The sequence below is a fragment of the Ursus maritimus genome, unplaced genomic scaffold (assembly GCF_017311325.1).
Source record: "Ursus maritimus isolate PB19 unplaced genomic scaffold, ASM1731132v1 scaffold_16, whole genome shotgun sequence".
Classification (NCBI taxonomy): domain Eukaryota; kingdom Metazoa; phylum Chordata; class Mammalia; order Carnivora; family Ursidae; genus Ursus; species Ursus maritimus.
In genome coordinates, this window is record NW_024424008.1 from 11,594,753 (window position 1) to 11,614,299 (window position 19,547).

The following is a 19,547-nucleotide window of genomic DNA, read 5'->3' on the forward strand; positions in this document are numbered from 1 at the left end:
GCGGTGCTGGCTGTAAGGGGAAACCCAGAGGCCCTGGAGCCTGGGGGCATGCCCCCGTTCTCCACACAGCAGCCAGAGTGAGCTTTTGAAAATGTAAATTCATCATGCCATCCTACTGCTTAAAACCTTCCAATGGCTTGTTGTCATACTTTAAAGAAAGTCCAACCTCTGTCTGTGGTTATAGGCCCCTGCGTGACCGTGACCTGGCACCTGCGCATGGCCCCCCCACGTCCTCCCCTCGTCTGGCTATAGGCACTCTGCCTTTCCTGTCTGTTCATGGCTCTGTCCCTAAAGCTGGAGCAGGACTGGTCCACAGTGGGTTCTCCATAAATACATACTGGGTGAATGAATGAACTCTTCAGGGGTTGGGGAGGAGGAGTAAGAAGAGGGGGAGGTGGGGAGAGGCTGGAAGAGCTGGACAGATGGGTGGGCATCCTCCCTGTGGACATGCGGGCAGGGTAGCAGGCCAGGGGAGAAGAGCAGTATGAGCCGGGCGTGTCCAGAGGCCCGTGGCCTGGAACTCAGCGCAGCTGAGGGGTGTGCCAGGAAGCACAGTTTGGGTTTGGGACAAAAGGGTTACACAGGGCGCCTTACGGGAAGCAGCCATGCAGCCCGGGGACACCGCAGATGCTCGGGACCACGGAGTACTCCTCCCCAGAGGCTCTCCAGTTCTCCCACTTTTTCTGGGAGAAAGCTTGGGTTTGGAGCTAGCCTGTCTCTGACATGCATAACCTCCCATGAACGGGCAGCTGTGGCCGAAAAATGGTTGATTCTGATGGGAACAGGAGGAGGCTGAGGCCGTGAGGAGTTGGCCTCGGGTCTCCCTGAGCCCACTCCTCAGACACCTGTGGAAACCGAGGCTCAAGTCCATCAGTAACTTGTTCGAGGCCGTTCCCATGGAGTGACCTCATTGTCCTCTGTTTTATCAGCTGTTCTAACTGCCGCCTGGTAAATTCTAGTTTTATTAAGATGTCTATGTTCTCTCGCCCTCCGGGGGAATACTCTTACAAGGATTAGGATAAAATCCAGCTTTTACCTGCAGGCCGGTGAGCGTCTACGGGGCTGGGTCTTGGCCAGCGTGAGGGCTGTTGCCCGGCTCAGGCCTTCTCCGCCCTCTGTGTGCCTGGGCCCTTCGCTGTCCTCACCATCCTCTGCAGTGATCGCGTGAACGTATTTGCTCAGCTGTGTGTTTTCTGCCTCCTCCCAGCTGGAGTGTAGACACCACGGTCACTGCTGGATCCCCAGCATTCAGATCAGTCAGTGCCCCGTATTCAGTGGGTGCTCCGTGTGTGTTTGCGGAATGCATCTGTGCTGAAAACGCTTGTTCCTAGTCCATTTTTCTGACTCCGGGTTTTGGGTTTGGCTTCCGTGCACCTTACTGAGTATGTAGTAAGAGCAGGGGACACAGCGTGACACCCTCCCCCTCAAGGTCGGGGCTCTCCCCGCAAGCCAGGAGGCAGTGTGGGGGACTCATATCACATGGCCCAGCACAGAGCAGTGTCACTGCAAGGAGCCCACACCTGTGAATAAGACTCGCCCCCGTGGGTGATGGAGGCTGTCTGGGTGTCTTGTGGGGCTGCCTCCTTTAGGACAGAGGGGAAGTGGTTTGATGGCTTGGTGTTTCTGCCTGAACCTCGAAAGATTTGCTGTCTGTGTATGGGGTGTTGAGCCTTGGGGATAGCTGGGCACTGGACAGGCCTGGGTGTGAAGCTGCCCAGCCGTGGGGTCTCTTCCCCCCTCTGAGCCTCTGCTTACCTATCTGTGAAATGGGGGCAGTAACAGTTGTTATAGACGAGGGATTGAAGATCTCGCATCAGTGCTCAGGCCAGGCCTGGCACCAGATGGCTCCCAGCAAGAGCAAGTTCCCCTTTCTTCCCTCTCCTGTGGTGGCTCAGGAGTCTCTGCTGGTAGGAGGGCAGGGGCACAGGGTCCCCTCCCTGCTCACCTGGCCTGGGGCTCCCTCCCACCCACAGGGAGACTATGTCTGGATGGACCTGCGATCTGGGCAGGAGTTCGACGTGCCCATCGGAGCAGTGGTGAAGCTCTGTGACTCTGGGCAGATCCAGGTGGTGGACGACGAAGGCAATGTGAGTAGCCGCTACCTCCCCTGCCCCTAGACCTTTGGGAAGACGCAGGCCGACAGGTCACCCAAGGCAGGGGCGGGGCAGTAACCTGAAGGGGTGGAGGCAGTACCTGTGCCCCTACTTCTGAGACACCCCATCTTCCATGGAGCTTGCCCACTGCCCCAGTGAGAGGGTGCTCCCCTTCTGCCCAGGCTGCCGGGTTCTATTTCCGTAAGCACTCAGTCCAACCTAGTGGACTCTAGCCTAGTGTTAGAGATGGGCACCAGGCTGCGAGCTCCTCAGGCACAGGGGTGCTTTGAGTCAGACAGACTCGATTCAAATTCCATCCTGCCCATTTATTAGTTATGCATCCCTCACCAAGTCTCCTTCCCTTCAGAGCCTCAGTTTCCTCTTCTGTAAGATGGGGATCACAGTAACTATCTCATTGGGTTGTTGACCCATAAGTTGGGGCCCCTGTAGAGAACACCTCAGTAAAGTGAGTTAGAGTAAAAATGCCTGAGTTTTGCTGTCCTGGGTTATGGCATCCTAGGAGTTCATTGCTTACCTTGGCACCGCCCTGGGAATCTGTCTAACAGATTAGCGCTTGATTCCTTGTGGCCCTGGAAGAAAGGGACACAGGAGGCGTAAGCTGTGTGGGTAGTGGGTGTGGGGAGGGACGGAAAAGTACGAGGTCAGGGTCCTGCCCTGGAGAAGGCAGGTGGTCTGGAGGAGGGCCTAGAGGGGTAGTACACGTGTCCGTGGTGTGGGGACGTGGGGGCATGGTCCTGAGAACAGGGTCCTAGCTTAGCAGGGAGATTCAGTGCATCAGGGAGATGCACTGTGCCTGGTGCTGTGCCCAGTGCTGGGGAATAGAGGGATAGAACCAAGTTTCTGTCTTGGGGTCCTAGAATGCTGGAGGCAAAAGAGAGTGCAGAGGGCTCCCCTGGGGGCAAGGGCAGGGCTTAGGGGGGAGGCCAGATACTGGCTCTAGGGGGTCAGGGGCACCACTGTTGTTCCTGCAGCCTTCAGGGACACCCCCATGGGGTTTGCAAAGCCCTTTGACCCAAGCTGTCTTTGGGTCCTCACGGCATCCATGAGGGGCAAATGCCCTGCTCCCCAAGGGGAAGCTGGGACAGGGCGGGACCACCGGGCCTGGTCACACAGCTAGGAAGTGACGGTGCTGGGAGTGGTACCCAGGACTTCTGGCCTCCATGTAGCGTCTCCCCTCCCCTATCTCAGGGGCAGCTCTGGCGCTCAGGTTCTGTTCAATCATGCCCTGTCCCCTGGGCTTTAGAACAGGAGTGCCTGCAGGTCCTTCTGGAGGCTCTGGTTCTAGGACCTTCTAGGAAGCCACTGTGAGGTCGCAGTCAGAGAAGGGGCACAGCTCAGCTGGCAGCCCAGACAGGCCCACAAACCTGCCTGCAGCCCCCAGGGCGGGCTCCGGACTCTGCCTGCAGGCTTACGTTTCACCTGGTCATGTTGCATGTCAGACGGTGTCCTGTAACTGTGTCACTGGATCCCAGAGCTCCCCTCCCACCAGCTCCCACTGGAGCCCTGGGAGTGGGGGCTGCAGGTCGGGGGGACATGACTGCGTGGCCGGGAGCGGGTCAGGGAGGCTGGCTTGCTTCAGCAGCATTGGGCCCAGGGCTTCTGGCCTCTTCTCTCGGGGGCTTTCCCACTTTCATCCCCCCCCCACCCCCTGCCCTCCGCCCTCCAGGCTGTTACCTTTGACCCCTCTGACTTCCAAGACGCCCTTAACTCCAGGGCAAGGACTAGACGAGTCACATCTGGTTCCCCTGAGACCCCACAGGGCGTCTGTCCAGACAGGATTCTCTGTGAAGCCTTGCTGAATGAATGAATGAATGAGCTGGGATCCTAACATTCTGCCTTTGCCCAAGCTATTCCCGTTGGAACAGAGGCGACCCTCCCCCCCTTCCTCTACGGGGCACACGGTCCCTGTCTCTCCAAACTCAGTATCAGGCCAGCTCCTCTTTTCCAAATGTGTCACCAGTCTCTGGGATCGGCCACATTCTCTCTCTCTCTCTCTCTCTCTCTCTCTCTCTCTCGCATTGCTTCAGAGCCAGGCCTCCTTTTGTGCCCTGGTTACACTTTGGTCTATGCTGGAGGTGCCTGTGGACATTGGCCCGAGGGGCCCAACTCCGTTGGGAGTCCTTCCGTGCGGGAAAGGGGTGAAGAGAGGCCTGGGTCTGCCATATAACGGGGTGGGCCACTTAGTCACTTGAGTGTGACTCCTCGCTATAAAATGGGGACTGGTGATTCTGTTATGGGATGTTATGAGAAACAAACAAGAACATAGGTCTCCTCTGTAAAACCAGAAAGCGTTAGAGTAATAATACCCAGTCCTGAATGGGGAATTATCAGGCACCAGCACTGTTTATACATGGTGGGAGTGAAACAAAGGTTGGCCTTTAGTGTCTCAATTAATCCCCCCAAATTCTCCAAGAAGGAAGGGACTTCCCTTGTTGTAATTCCCATCGCATAGATGAGGTCATGGAGGCTCAGGGAGGCCCAGTGGTGTGCCCGGGTCTACAGGGTTGCGCGGTGGCTGAGCTGTCTGTCACCTCTCTGCTGAACTGTTGGGGGAGGGACTGTGGGGACCAGAGGCTGGGGTCGAGCGGGGAAGGCAGACAGTCTGCCTAGGCATCCTCTTCCCTGTGGCACTGGAGCCTAGCAGCGAGTCTGTGAGCAGGGACCAGGCAGAGGGAAGTTTCCAACTGGATCAACTTTTATCAAGAAACAGGATAAAATGGGAGAGAGGAATGTTCCACTCAGGACTGGAAAGTCCAGGCGGGTTCTTTGATCTCCCCATCCAGTCCATTCATGCCTCGGGGAGGGCTGCGTGAGGGCCTGAGCTGGATTGAAGTGCTCCTGGCCCAGGAGGTGCCGTGAAATGCCAGGGCAGTTGGAGTTGTGGGCTCTGGCTGGCCCTGTCCCTGCTTCCTCTGAGGGCCTGGTGCAGGCCACCGTCCTACTCCGATCCTGTTTTCTCAGGGGAAGTGAGAAGGTGGGAAAAAGGGACTACGAGGGTGTGTCTATGACTAGGATTTCTGCTTCTAATTCAGAACTGGTCCCCAGTAGCCACCAGCTAGCCATCCATCCTGTCAGATTCTCTGCCACACCACTTGCGTGTGGCCCCTGTATGAGGCACTGTGGACCAAGAATCTAGAAGACACAGAGACTGGCCGCCACGAGCCCCCAGCCTTGGGGCACAGTGGGAGGTCAGAACCGCATTCAGACAACGGCAGCCCAGTGTGACCACTGCCTTGCCATGGGAGACCCAGGCAACGTGGGGGCCCAGAGGAGGCCCTGACACAGCCTGCGGCAGATGTGAGGGGGTGGCCAGTGGAGCACGTGAGGGTGGGCATCACGGTCAGCAAAGGCTTTAGAAACTGGGAAAACTTTGAGCTGGGCCTCGAAGATTAAGTGGAAAAGAAGTAAAGGGAACAGCATGAGCAAGGCCATAGAAGTGTTTGGGGAAGTGCAGACCAACCTTCCCTGGCTTGGAAGTGTGGGGGATTGCTGGAGCGAAGGCCCAAAGTCCCTGTGTCTACCTCAGGTTGGCCTCTGAATGTCAGGCTGCAGGTGGGGGTGGGGGGGTGGCAGGGAAGGGCTCTAAGCCCCCGAGCCCTGGGATCAGACAGGTGCTTGAGGAAGCTCCCAGGAGGTGAGGGACTGGGACAGAGCTGGAGGACAGCAAGGGCCAGGGGGCCAGGTGAGAGGTGGCGGTCTGGATCAGGGCAGGGGCTTGAGGTTGCTGAGGAGGGCACTGCTCAACCAGCAACAACACTTCAGAGGGCTGAATGAGTAGGACTGGGTGACCAGTTAGATTGGGGATAGGATGAGATGAGGGGCTAATGCCCCAGATTCTCGCTAGTGTCCAGCTGTTGGGGTTGGTTATTCCCAGAGGGGACCTGGAAGAGAAGCAGGTACGGGAGGACATGTCGTGTGCATCACACCTAACCACCAAGTCTTAGGGCCTGAGCTGGGAGGGGGCAGAGGGGTCCCCTTCTCCTCCCCTGTTCCCCAAAACTCAAACCCCTGCCTGGTCCTGAGGCTCCCAGGGGTCTGGCATTTGGGAACAGGCAGGGGCCCCCGAGGGCTGTGGGATCCCACTGAGGCTGCAGCCATACCTCAGAGCACAGTTCACTCTCACCTTGCTGAGAAGCCAGATTGTGAGAAGGTGCTGGAGGCCACCTTGGGGAAGGAAGGAGGGATTTGCAGGTTTGTTGAAACCGACAATGCTATTCGCCTGACGTACCACCGGAAGCACCCCCCAGCAGAAGATATTGCAGGGGAGAGTAGGGGGAGCCATGGGGCAACCTCTCTCCTAGTTTCCCCATGAGTTCACAAGTACCGAAAGATCACCCCTGCTCCACATTCATCAACAAGCCCTGTGAGACGTATCCCAAACAGATCCACTTCTCTCCATCTCCACTGCCTGCTTTCGCCAGCCTCAGAGGCTTGCTTCTGCTGTTCCCTGGGCCTGGAATTCCTTCTCCCCACACCTTACTGGTAAGGGTCTCTCTTCCATCATTCGGATCTCTGCTAAAACCTCTCTTTGGAGAGGTAGCTCCTTCCCTGATCTCTATCCCATATGCCTGTTGGTTTATTCTCGGCGCTGAAATTACTTTTCGTGTCTTTGTTTTACCAGAGCCTGTATCTGAGGTCAAGTCTAATTCCAGTGGTTACACTCTCCACTCCGTCTTGCAAAGTGACTGGGGGGACTCTTCCCCTTTATGACAATGCGAAGTGGGGCCAAAGTCCCTGCCCTGCCCATCTTTTAGGTCTGCAGAGAGAATTCCCTAAGAGGAGAAGTGGTCCACAGAGAGTCGGGGTGGGCAGCACCATCCTCGAAGACCCGTCCCTGAAAATGATCCTGTTTGGCCACAGGAGAGGAGGAGGCCTTTCCCAGGGTCGCACAGATCCAGGATCCCTGTCCCTCCCGGGCCCCTTGCCCAGCAGAGCACAGCCTGGGTTCCGGGAGCGCCTCCTGACCGTAGCCACGGTGCCCCCCCCACAGGAACACTGGATCTCCCCGCAGAATGCCACGCACATCAAGCCCATGCACCCCACGTCAGTCCACGGCGTGGAGGACATGATCCGCCTGGGAGACCTCAACGAGGCCGGCATCCTGCGCAACCTGCTCATCCGCTACCGGGACCACCTCATCTACGTGAGTGTGCCCCGCCCACTCCCAGGAGCCCCCTCTCCAGAGGCAGCCAGGGACCCACCTGCCAGCAGCCCCTTGGCTGAGCCATCCTTGTGTGGTGTGTGATTGGAGCGGGAGCGGTGTGTACCGTGGGCTCATGTGCCTCCGCCGGCCCTTGGGCGAGTCAGTGAGAGGCTCTTTGTTTTGCCCAGAGATGGGGAACTGCTGACCCCTCTGGGCTCTCTGTGGGGTCGGAGCCTGCCATTCGTTGGTCCTCCAGCAAAGAGAGGATGGGTCGGGAGTCTGTATCCTTAGAGGGGGATGGAGGAGAGAACATACTCCTTGACTCTGCAAACCCTTGATATAAGATCCAGTCATACGTACGCTCCCCAGTCTTACACCTTGAATCTCAACAAGTCACACAGTCTCACTCAGCAGGACTGAACTGATCCAGGAGGTGGGTTCAGAGACCATCAGAATACAGAGGGCCTGTGGAGATTGTATCCAAGAGGTTCTCACTCTTTGGCCTTGGAAAGCTTTGATGCTCTTAAAATTATTGAGGACTCCCAAGAGCACTTGTCAGTGCAGGCTGTCTCTATTGATATTTACCATATTAGAAATTAGAACCGAGAAACTTTACAGAATGTATTAATTCCTTAAAAAATAACCATAAAATCTATTACAGGAAAACATTTTTATGAAAAATAACTATACATATGCCCCCCAAGTTAGCAAGAAGAGTGGTGTTATTTTATAATTTTGTGAAATATCTTTATGCTTATTTATTATTTTTTAAATTATGATATATTAGTCATCATTAGCTTTGATGTAGTGAAGTCTGGCTTAACAGAGGACCACTAATGCTCCTGTCCCCACGTCACAGGCAGTCTGATGGGAGGTTGTTTGGTTGAAGTGTTTGAGGAAAAGCTGGCCACACAGATACAGAGGTGGAAAGGAACTTACAACTTCTTGAAGGGGCCTTCAGAACCCTCAGGGGTCTCCGGACCACAGTCTGAGAACTGCTGAGCTAGGCCCATAGTCCCATTGTATAGATAGGGAAACTGAGGCTCCACGAGGTTTAGCCAGGTCCAGGGCTGTGTCCTGGGGTCACTGCACGTCTCTGACCCAGCCCCTCCCGAAGCAGCTCCGCTAAAGGAAACCATGGCTGTACAACAAAAGGAGAGAGCAGGAGGGAAGCCCCCTCCCTGCCCCCAGGTAGGTCCCCAGGCAAGCTGGTAGAGAGGGCATGCTTGGGTGACAAGTGTCACGAGGAGCGCTCGAGGTGGGTGCAGACACAGCAGGTTCTGCAGGGTCCGTAGGGGTGAGGCCTCACTCCCAGCTCAGGGAGAGCGGTGGCGTTCCCAGAGGCGGGGGATACAGCGTTCGGGGAAGACCGTGAGGAGGAGCCAGGGTGACCGGCCCTGAGCGGTCACAGCAAGGAGCCGCGTCAAGGTCAGGGATCCATCCTCTTAGAAGCCCTGGAATTGTGGCCACTCTGCTACCCTCCCCACTTTGGGACCCTTGGCCACTCCTGGTGCTGAACAGGGACTGGAGCCCTAGTCTGGGAGGCTCCCAAGGAGAGGCCGTGCCCAGGTCCTTGACTTTCGTCCACTGAAGAAGCACGGCAACTGGCTTTTACAGGGAGTCCCTTAGCGCTGATACAGCCCCTCTCATTCTTTCCCTCACCTGGGGTGAAGGGCAGGGCACCTCCAGACCGGAGCAGCATCGCCCAGACAGGAGCATGGTGCTCGAGCCCAGGCCAGAAATACCCCGTGAAGACCCACTGGTGTCTGCACCCCAGTTCTTGGCAGTTCCCTACTCGCTCTTCTCCCTAGGTGGCGGGTGGTCACACAGTGTCCTAGGGAGGAGCTCTGTGGCTGGTCTCCAGGGCTGGGTGGAGTCTGACACTTGGGTCTGGAGGCAAGTGGGAGCCCGCCCCTCCCTCCCACCTCCCCCTCAGGGAGGCCACTGCCAGAGCTGATGTCCTGGTCCGGTCTCCTGTCAGGAGGAGCGTCCCCCAGAGACCCCCCAGACCTTGTCTAAGAATAGCTCAGAGCATGTCCTTGGGTTACTTTGCACAAGGTTTATTGATTCCTGGGAACAAACTGGTTCCTCGCACGTGAGGGACCGTCGGTGGACTGAATCAAAGAACAAAGGCAAACACAGGAGTCATAAAGGAGAGGGGAAGAAACAACCTCAGGAAGAGCCACTCTTGTTTGTGAAATCTGGGGGGATAGACCGATTGGCTGGCAGCTAGCGGAGAAATCAGCTTTCTGTCCTTGAATAGACGACGAGGGGAGCAAAGGAAAGAGTTCCAGAGGCTGACGGACTCTCCAGAAAGCCCCACGATCTGTGCCATTTGCCTCATTAGAAGTCCTCACCAGGAACCTTTCTGGTGGTCTCTTTTCTGGGTGGGGGAGAGGAGGCAGGGGACGGGGCAGGGCACTGAGTCGAGATGAGGTGCCTAAGTGGCCTTCTTGTTCAGGAAGCACCTGGGGGGTCCCAAGATTGGTTGGTCCATGAGCCCAGGATTCTGGGTGTCTATTGGTCTGGGGACCCTTTCTGTTCAAGGATTGCCCCGTTCCAGGTTTCAACTTGCTCACTCGCTGATTCTGTGATGAGTGGATGGGGTAGGAGTAGAGCTTTGAAGAAGCAACTGGGCCACTGTCCCACCCAGAAACCATACCTGTCCCTAACCATGGCAACCCCTCATCACTTTGTGGCTTGGATTACCCCAGGCACAGCCCCACATACCCAGGATTTCCTCCAATTACCACAGCCGCTCACAGCCCTGGGCCGGGCGACGCTCGGTCTGTGACTGTCTGCCTTGGGCTTGCCCGCTGCAGGAGCCTGCCCCTAAGAGCCTGAGGGACAGCACCCCAGGGCCACAAATCAGCCCTGGACACCCCCAGTGGGGGAGGACCTTCAGAGGACAGCTAGCAAGCCCTGGTTGGGTGGTCTCAGCAGCTAGGTGTCCTTCCTGGGAACATGTGGCAGGGCCGGTAGGGATCGAGGGCTCCCTGGTGCTGAACAGGGACTGGAGCCCTAGTCTGGGAGGCTTGGGTCCAAGTCTTGGCAGGTGGCCTTCGGGGAGTCCCTGCTCTTCTCTGGTCTCAGCCTTCCCTCTGGCACAATGGGGAGAGTTCCTGGGTGAGCACCGCTGCGACTCTGGGAAGGTATGTGTGTCCAGGATGTTTCTTGGTCTCCATGGTCTGCTAAGGGAGACGTTCCAGGGCTGGCAGGCCTGGGGCTTCCTGGAAGTGGTGGAGCCATTCCTGTCACATCTCCTGGAGCGTGTCTCTGGTTCCAGAGAGGGCCTCAGAACTCCGCCTGGGGACTTGGGGCCCCTAGGGACCATGTGTGCTATGTCCTTGGCTTGGGAATAACCCTTATCTCTCCCTCTCCCAGCCTTTGGCCCCAAAGGCAGGCTTTCTTCCTGGAGGCTTGAGCAGAAGGCCTATGCTGGGCAGCTGGGCATGGACCCCCTGCTGACCATGGACCCTTGGGGAGAGGGAGAGGGCCAGAGGGGCTCAGGAGCAGTGCCAAGAGCCTTGGGGGACGGACAGGTGTTGAGGCCCAGACAGGGGCAGGACAGGCCTGGGTCTCATTGCCCGTGGTGCCCAAGCCCCTCCCTTCGTCACTACCCCACTGTCAGCTCCACCGTCCCCCGGGCATATTCCTGGGGTTTAGGTAAGCCCAGGTGGGGAAGCGAGGCCTGGGCTCGTGTGCCCGCACCCCGCCTTTAGCCTCCTGCTTCTCTGGCGTGTGATCGTGGAGCCCTCTGCTTCCCAGAGGCTGAGTTCTCCCAGCTGTAAAGGACCGTGTGGGCCTTCACGGCGGCCTTCTGAGGGCACAGGCTCCTGCACCCAGCGCTTGCGTGTTCTTGCCCTCCTGCCGGGGCGGGGGGGTCCTCCTCACTGACGGAGAGACCGCCGTTCTGTTAGTTAGTTTGAAATGGGCGCATGTGCTGTAGATGAGAGAGTTGCCGCAGAGAAAACCACCGCTAATTTCTTATCCACCCTCGAAGAGAAAGACTATATAGGGTATATGTCAAATATGATATAAAATTACGTGTAAATCTTTTAATTTTTTCTGCACAAATAGGAACATTGCTTCCTATGCCATTCTGTGCTTTTTCCGTGAGCCACATCCCTGGGGCCATCCTACCTGTCACTGTCACTGTCGGCCGGGCTGCCCAGTGGCTGCTGACAGGCTGTCCCCTCAGCTCCCTTCCCTGCTCTTCCCCGGGAGCACCAATTAATGCTGTCCACTCCAGTTCTTCTCCACCTGTTAGTCATTCTTTCGATCGCACAGGAATATCTGCTGAGCCTGTCGTATGTGCCATGCACGCGCTGGGCCTGGGTAGAGAGGACAGCGTGGCTAGAGGGCAGAGGCCTTGTCCCAGAATTACAGAGGAGTCAGGTGGGCCAAGGGACAGGGACCATGCAGATTACATAGGAGGTTGCCTGGCTTCCTCTAGGGGATCATCTCTGCTCAGAACTGAAGGAATAAGCTGGGCGAGGGGGCAGGGGATGGAGTTTGGTGCTGTTAGCTGAAGGATTAATGCGGAGGGCTCTTCTGGCTGTTGGATGCCGCTAGTGAGGACCCAGGCCCTGGCGTCTTGGTCCTGTAGGCATGGGAAACTGCCTGAGGGTTTCCAGCAGGGGGGTGACGCGGTCACATTTTTGAAAAGCTGGCCCTGGCTCGGAGCAAAGGGTAGATTGTAGGGGGGCATCTGCAGCAGTCTGCCAAGAGCCCATGGCAGCCAGGGCCAGCGGGCTGGCTGCGCCAACAGAGAGAGGGGGCTGGGATGGAGGAGAGGGAGGCAGTAAAGGGCCTCCCAGGTCTCGCCCTGGGTGAAGGATGGTGGAGTTCTGCTGGCTAGGTTGGGCAGTGTGAGAAGGAGCAGGGTTGGCGGGGAGGGTGGGGTCCGGTCTGGACAGGCGGGTGAACAGAAGCGGGGACATCCAGGAGGCAGGGCGCTTGGGGCCTCTGCTATGGAGAGGGCCCTGGAAGCTCTGCTGGGGAGAGAAGGTTCTGGGCCCCACACCAGGAGGGTTTCTCACAGTTTTTATCAGTGCATCCTCTCTGACCCTGCCTGGTCCTGCTCATGGTCACCAAGCCTGATCCCAGGGCCAGCCCCGTCTGGCTCCTACCGCCTCCATTGACTGGTTCATTAGGTCTGAAATGGTCTCTACCCCCAGCCTCCGGGACAACCACCCATTCTCGCACAGCTGCCAAAGTGACCTTTCTCGGACAGACCTTCCAAATGCCATGCCCTTTCACGTCTCCATGCTTGATTCCCACTGACCAGCCTTCGCCCCCACCTCCACCCCCACCTACCCCACCAGAGGAATCTGCTGCCTCCCACAGGCCCAAGCTTTTCCTCCCTGGCCCCCAGAAGGTGGCTCTTGGCCTCCCCTCAAGTCTCCATGGAGGGTCCTTGAATGAGTGCATGGAGCCCACCTCACGCCACGTGGTGATCACAGACCAGGTGGTTGCGGGGTCCCTTCTTTAAGGAAGGTGGCTTCCTGTAACCAGGTACATGCCTAGGGTTAGGCCCTTCCATCTTCACATAACCCCGACAGGGGGTGCTAACTGTCCCCCTTTTACAGATGAGCAAACTGAGGTGTAGACATGCAAAGTGATCTGCCGAAAAGATGTTCTTCAGGGCTGACTCCCTCTCTAGGGGCCAGCTGGTCCCCACAGCCGGGCAGGGCTGAGCTGCAGGGGGTGGGGCCCAGGTGCCCTGGGGCTGGCGGTTGGTGGCTTCGGATCGGAGAAGTTAGCCCAGCCCTGGGCTGTGTGGGGTGTTGTTGGCGGACAGTCTCCTTTTATCCCATTCACCGCTGAGCAGCTCCCTCTTCTGTTCCTCACTTTCCAACTTCAGACCAACTGTGGAGGGCGGGTGAGTGTGGCACAGCTGCCCGTGGCTCTCAGCGTGTGCTTGGCTGGCGGCCCCCCACAGCCCACGTCCCCATGCCACCCCATCTCTGCCTGCTTGGCTCTCGCACCCCATGAGGAGGTCAGGCTCAGCTGCCTCTGGTGTGGGCTGCTTGGAGGATGAGCCCGGGCCGCGGGGGAGTGTCCTCCGGGGCCCAGAGCAGCGTGGTAAGTGGTGGGGCGTGCCGAGCCAGGACTGGAACCTGGGTCTGGGCTGCCGAGCCCAGGGCTGTTTGCATGGCCACAGCTGGCCCTGGTTTGGGCCTTTCCCCTGGGACGTGGTGCTGGTGACAGCACGTTCCTGTCATGGCCACCTTGGGCTGAGGCTGCTGAGCACGGCTTTGGCTCTGGGGTGATGCTCTGTGCCCTTGGTGGGAGGCAGCGGAGCCGGCTGTTACTTCCTCTGTGTGGTCACATCTTTTCTCAGTCTCTCCAGGCCCAGATGTCAATCCATCCATCACCAATTACAGGCTGCGTCTGACCTTTTCAAGCTGGGGTGGGGCGGGGCTGGCGGAGGGAGCAGTAACCCCTGGGTACCTTCTGCCCTGGTGGCGGCAGGGCCAGACGGTGTTGGCCCCTGTGTGGCAAGGCCCCGGGCTCACAGCAGGAAATCCTGTGCATGAACGGAGGAGCCCAGGAAGAGAACACCCCCTAGAAGTTTATCGGAGGTGCACGGGGCCCCTGCACCTGTGCGGGCCAGGGCGGCGCCCCTTGCCCCCGCCCTGGGCTGTGCTGCAGTGGTCTGGTTTATGCGTGTCACTCCGAACCTCGGGGATGCAGGGCTTGGGAACAAAAGTGGAAGCCAGCGTTTGAGGAGCACCTACAGTGTGGTGTGGCTCTTAGGGTCCACCATCCCCTCATCTGTAGAAATAGTCACACTGCGCCCACTTCACAGATGAAGGTAAGGAAATGGAAGCTCAGAGACCCTCCCTCTCTCCCCACGTCCTTCCTCCCTTCAGCAAACCTCCGTGAGCACCTCCTCCAACCCAGACCCAAGGCTGGTTTGAAGGCCCCACCCCCAGCTCGTGGAGAGGCAGGTGCAGGTGACTCCAAAGCCAGTGCTGTCCCTTCCAGGGGAATGGAGCGGGGCAGAGCCTCCCACGTGGGAAGTGGCGAGTTCCTCGTCTCTTTTTGCCCACAGACGTACACAGGCTCCATCCTGGTGGCTGTGAACCCCTACCAGCTGCTCTCCATCTACTCGCCAGAGCATATCCGCCAGTATACTAACAAGAAGATTGGGGAGATGCCCCCCCACATCTTCGCCATTGCCGATAACTGCTACTTCAACATGAAGCGCAACAGCCGCGACCAGTGCTGCATCATCAGGTGGGCGGCTCGGCGCTCCTGCTAAAGCCTCATCGTGCGGACAGTCACCTCCCCTTTCCCAGGCCTTACATCTCTATTAATGCCGCCAAAGTTCTTGTTAGCTTTTGAGGCCAACCTTGTTTGTTACTGGCTCCTATGAAGTTAGAGTCAGGTGACGTTTCAGGCCCCTGTTCTCTCTTGGGCAGAGGGTAATAGGACAAAGCATTGATCTAGCATCAGTCGATGCCATGCTGTGTGGCAGGTATGGACAGAGGGGTGCGCGCGTGTCTAAATGAAGGGGAAGGAAAGTACCTTTGGCCATGGCAGAGCCCTGAACTCCTGGAGCCTCTCCCCTCCCCGAAAGGTCCATATTGTCAGCCTGTTTGACAGATGGGGGAGGGGGAGGTGCCGGTGGGGGAAGCAGCTTGGACTGAAGCGCCGTAGGGAGAGGCCCACGCAGTCCGTGACGGGCCCTGCCTCTCTCTGCGTGTCGTGTGCAGCGGGGAGTCGGGGGCAGGGAAGACCGAGAGCACCAAGCTGATCCTGCAGTTCCTGGCGGCCGTCAGCGGGCAGCACTCGTGGATCGAGCAGCAGGTGCTGGAAGCCACCCCCATCCTGGAAGGTAGGGCCAGGGCTCGCAGAGGGGGCTGGGGGCTGGGTGGGTGCTGGCCTGGCCCGTGACCCTCTCCCCACCCTGAAGCGTTTGGGAATGCCAAGACCATCCGCAACGACAACTCCAGCCGCTTTGGGAAGTACATCGATATCCACTTCGACAAGCGGGGTGCCATCGAGGGCGCCAAGATCGAGCAGTACCTGCTGGAGAAGTCCCGGGTCTGTCGCCAGGTGGGCCCGGGTCCAGGGCAGAGCCGTACCTGCACAGGACCCCCAGCCTCGGGGGCGGGGGGGCGGCCCGCACGGTCTGGATGGGGCCATGCTGCCGCCCCCTTACCGCGGTGCTTGGACTCCCGCCGTGGAGCCTGCCCACAGCGGCTTTTTTGTCAAAGTCATTTGTTAACATAGTAAACCGCGTTTCGTCTTGATTGTCGGGTTTCTGATGCCTGTTCTGCCTCTGTCCCCCAACACCTGTGCCCGCATTCGCAGGCCCCCGATGAACGAAATTACCACGTGTTTTACTGTATGCTGGAGGGCATGAGCGTGGGTCAGAAGGAGAAGCTGGGCCTGGGCCAGGCCACGGACTATAACTATCTGGCTATGGTGAGGCCCAGGCAGGACACCGAGGGAGGGGATAGTGGGCCGGCGAGGTGGGGGCAACCCACCCAGCTGCTCCCCAGCTCCAGGCCTGTGGATGGGATCCTCTGGGTGGGCTTTCCCCGCCCCAGACCTGCCCCCTCCTCCTCCCCCTTCCGCCTCCCCGCTCCTCCTCCCCTGCCCCAGGCTGCCCCTGGTGAGGCCTCAAGTCCCTGAGTGAGAGTGTCCAGTGAGGGGCAGGAGCATGGTAGGGCCTGGGTGCTGTGACTGCCAGGCTAGGGGACAGGCCAGGCCTGGTCTCAGCAACCCAGCTCCTCTCACTCTTGGGAAGAAGGGGCACCCAGGGTCCCCAGGAGTGGGAAATGTGTTCTTAAAAAGCTCTAACCAGGACCTTTCTAGACTTTCTGGAGAGGTCATGGTGCTCATGAGGCGAGGTCAGTGCCTGGCGCCCCAGACTGGCCTGGCCTGGCAGAGGGGGCCCTTCGTCCCGGCCACTGCCTCTCTGGGGGTCCCCATGGCCTTGCTGATGCCCTCCTGTACCCCAGCGTCCCGCCTCTGCCCGCCAGGGTAACTGCATCACCTGTGAGGGCCGGGAGGACAGTCAGGAGTACGCCAACATCCGCTCGGCCATGAAGGTGCTCATGTTCACTGACACGGAGAACTGGGAGATCTCCAAGCTCCTGGCTGCCATCCTGCACCTGGGCAACCTGCAGTATGAGGGTGAGGGGCCCCGATGGTGCACCCCCAGCCCAACCCCGCCCTGGGTTCAAGGGCAGCACAACACGAGCCTTCCGGGGGGCGCTGTGGCTCAGCTCCTGTCCCAGCAGCTACGAACCCTGTTTCACAGGGGCCAGGGCTGCTGCCGGGAGCTCTGGAGTCCGGGGTGGAGAAGCGTGAGGGGGGAGGGCCGTGACTGGTGGGGTCTCCCCTTGGGTGCCAGGCATGGCACTGGGCATTCGCGGTTCCTGCCCTCACGGTGCCCATAGTGCGTGGCGAGAACATCCATCAAACATACATGGGCCCGGAGAAGCGCTTCATCATGGTGCTGGTGGCCTCTGTGGACAGGGCAGAACCCCCGAGAGCCTGGCCCTTTCCCCCATGCCCACCCTCGCTTGCCTGACCCTGCACCCCCTCGCTGTGACAGCCCGGACGTTTGAACACCTGGATGCCTGTGAGGTCCTCTTCTCCCCGTCCCTGGCTACAGCTGCATCTTTGCTCGAGGTCAGTGTCCGGCCGTCTGTCCCCCTGCGGCTTCGGTTTCTCTCAGGGGCAGTTTGGACTCAGGTCCGGGGGCTGGGCAGGTGGGATCCTGGAAGCTGGGGCTCTCCTTGGGAGAGTTCTAGAAGTTCAATGTGGAGAAACTGTGTACAGCATCTGTGCTGGGCACAGGTCTCAGAGGGGGAGTGGAGCCAGGTGCCCTAATCCCACTGCCCCTGGGGATGGTGCGGAGCACAGGGGACCCCAGTGAGTCCGTCTGTCCGTCTCTCAGCAAAGGCTTACTAGGCTGTGCCCTGGGTCAGAACACTGGGATGAATGAAGCCAGAGTCTGAGCCTGTCCTGGGAGGGCCAGGGAACAGACCAGGGGGAGTGAGGAGGCGCCGGGGAGAGAGCAGCCCTTCCAGCAGCATTCGGGTGGGGTTGGATGGTTGGGGAGGATCTGGCTGTGGCCCGTGGGGAAGGGCACCCTCGGTGCCGCGAGTGGTGTCAGCAAGGCCCGGTGGGACAGTGGGAAGGGGGGGAGGAACGGGCACAGGCGGCTGGGTGAGCACCTGGATGTTGTCCCACCAGGTGAACCCCCCAGACCTGATGAACTGCCTGACCAGCCGCACCCTCATCACCCGTGGGGAGACCGTGTCCACCCCGCTCAGCAGGGAGCAGGCGCTGGATGTGCGAGACGCCTTTGTCAAGGTGGGCCTTCAAGGCGCGGCACTGGCTCGCTCCGCCCCGCGGGGTGCTAGCTTGTTGACATAGGCAGGAGTGGAGTAGTCCACGGAAGCAGACGGTGTCTGGGCCTCCACCCCCGCCTGCCCTTGCGTCCAGGCTCTGGCCACTGGCTCTCTGGGGGGCCTGAGCTCGAGTCCGCCTTCTCCTGAGCTCTGCTCCTTCTACAAGGGGCCAAGGGTGGCCCCCTGCCAGCGCTGCTCCCCTTGGGCCCTCCATCCCTGGCCTGCTCTGCTCTCCAGCCCGTGGGCCTCACGCGGGCTCATACTGTCTGGGCACTTGGTCGGCTGTGCTATTCCCAGCCCAGAGGATATCCTCGCCAGTCTTTCCAAAGAAGACACTGAAGATGGGCTGGGTCGGGTGGAGAGGGCCCTCGGTCCTTCCTGTTTCCACACTCATGAGTTTGCAAGCCACTGAGCCCCTGCCCCGCGCCACCTTCTGTGCTGGGTTCTGGGACCGTTGAGATGTCCAGAGCTGAGAGGGAGACGGAGGGGGATGGAGAGAGGGGAGGCCAAAGTGGGTTAGGGAAGGCTGCTTGGCAGAGCTTTGGGAAGGAGTAGGAATTGTTCCAACAGGAAAGGGGGCTCCAAGACAGAGGGAAGAGCTCGAGGAAAGCTCAGCACGGGAGGGGCCGAGCGAGGCTGTCACAGCCCCGGGAGCCTGGCCCACGTCCTTGGAAGGGTGCGCGGGCCCAGCGGCTGACACGGCCACCTCTCAGGGCATCTACGGGCGGCTCTTTGTGTGGATTGTGGACAAGATCAACGCGGCGATTTACAAGCCCCCCTCCCAGGAAGTGAAGAGCTCTCGCAGGTCTATCGGCCTCCTGGACATCTTTGGGTTCGAGAACTTTGCTGTGAACAGGTACCACAAGGGGCTCTGCTCTGTGGGGATTTTCTTCCACAACACGGATGGAACAGGGGTCCCATCTCTGCCTTTAAACTACACTTAGTGGGCTGCGAGCACGCTATGCCGGGCTGTCGGAGTTTGCCTCCAGTCATCCTGGGGGGCTCTCTCACTCCCCTTCCTGCCCATCCCCTCCAGCTGCCGGGGTCAGCTGCGGTGGTGGGGAGAAGGCCCTGACACCATCACGGACACCCCAGTGTCCAAGCCGCAAGGTGCCTCGAAGCAGGCGAGGCCGAACTATGCTTAGAGTCCCTCGCTTCCTGAAGGGCCACTCTTGGGGGCCATGTCAGGAGCAGGTGGAGGGAGCAGGTCCAGGAGGGGCCTGACTCAGTGTCCCCTTCCCTACCTCCGGGGTGGGGGACTGGCCCATGCCGCCTGCCTCAGAGGCTGGGGAGTCCATACTGGGAGCACAGCGTAGCCAGGGTGTGCTGGGCAGAGGGCCCAGGCCTGCTCAGCCCCTCGCCTGTCCCCCGTGCTCCCCGCAGCTTCGAGCAGCTCTGCATCAACTTCGCCAACGAGCACCTGCAGCAGTTCTTCGTGCGGCATGTGTTCAAGCTGGAGCAGGAGGAGTATGACCTGGAGAGCATCGGCTGGCTGCACATCGAGTTTACTGACAACCAGGACGCCCTGGACATGATCGCCAGCAAGCCCATGAACATCATCTCCCTCATCGACGAGGAGAGCAAGTTCCCCAAGGTGCGCCTGCCCCTGTTGGGCGCCTGTGCAGAACGTCCCCTCACGCTCTGAGCCTCAGCTTTCCTCATCTGTAAAATGGGACCAATGATACGTGCCTCTCAGGGTGGCTCTGAGGCCATTGCAGATGCCTTCATTTGACATTTGGGGATCACCTGCAGTCCACGGGGTCCTGGACCAAGCGATGGAGATCTAAGCATAGAGCTGGCACAGAACAGGTGCTCCGCACCTGGGAGGTGTCTCAGAGTGAGGGAGGGACTGCCCCCGTGATTTTCACTGTGGGAAATAGGTTTTCTAAACTGGACTGAACACTCAAGGTA

The 19,547-nt window shown here is 59.1% G+C and overlaps 1 protein-coding gene across 3 annotated transcripts in view; it reads left to right on the top strand.

The window, feature by feature from the left end:
* The first annotated feature begins 1,976 nt into the window (after window positions 1-1,976).
* Window positions 1,977-19,547, top strand: part of MYO7A (myosin VIIA) — a 63,230-nt gene continuing 45,659 nt past the window's right edge. For all 3 annotated transcript variants that reach the window (XM_040630892.1, XM_040630893.1, XM_040630894.1), the window contains exons 1-11: window positions 1,977-2,087; window positions 7,105-7,257; window positions 14,318-14,502; window positions 14,982-15,103; window positions 15,182-15,324; window positions 15,583-15,696; window positions 16,257-16,410; window positions 16,835-16,911; window positions 17,479-17,598; window positions 18,350-18,492; window positions 19,020-19,230. In XM_040630892.1, the coding sequence (XP_040486826.1) occupies window positions 1,989-2,087; window positions 7,105-7,257; window positions 14,318-14,502; window positions 14,982-15,103; window positions 15,182-15,324; window positions 15,583-15,696; window positions 16,257-16,410; window positions 16,835-16,911; window positions 17,479-17,598; window positions 18,350-18,492; window positions 19,020-19,230 (1,521 nt within the window). In that variant the 5' untranslated portion in view covers window positions 1,977-1,988. The remainder of the gene's footprint in view (window positions 2,088-7,104; window positions 7,258-14,317; window positions 14,503-14,981; window positions 15,104-15,181; window positions 15,325-15,582; window positions 15,697-16,256; window positions 16,411-16,834; window positions 16,912-17,478; window positions 17,599-18,349; window positions 18,493-19,019; window positions 19,231-19,547) is intronic.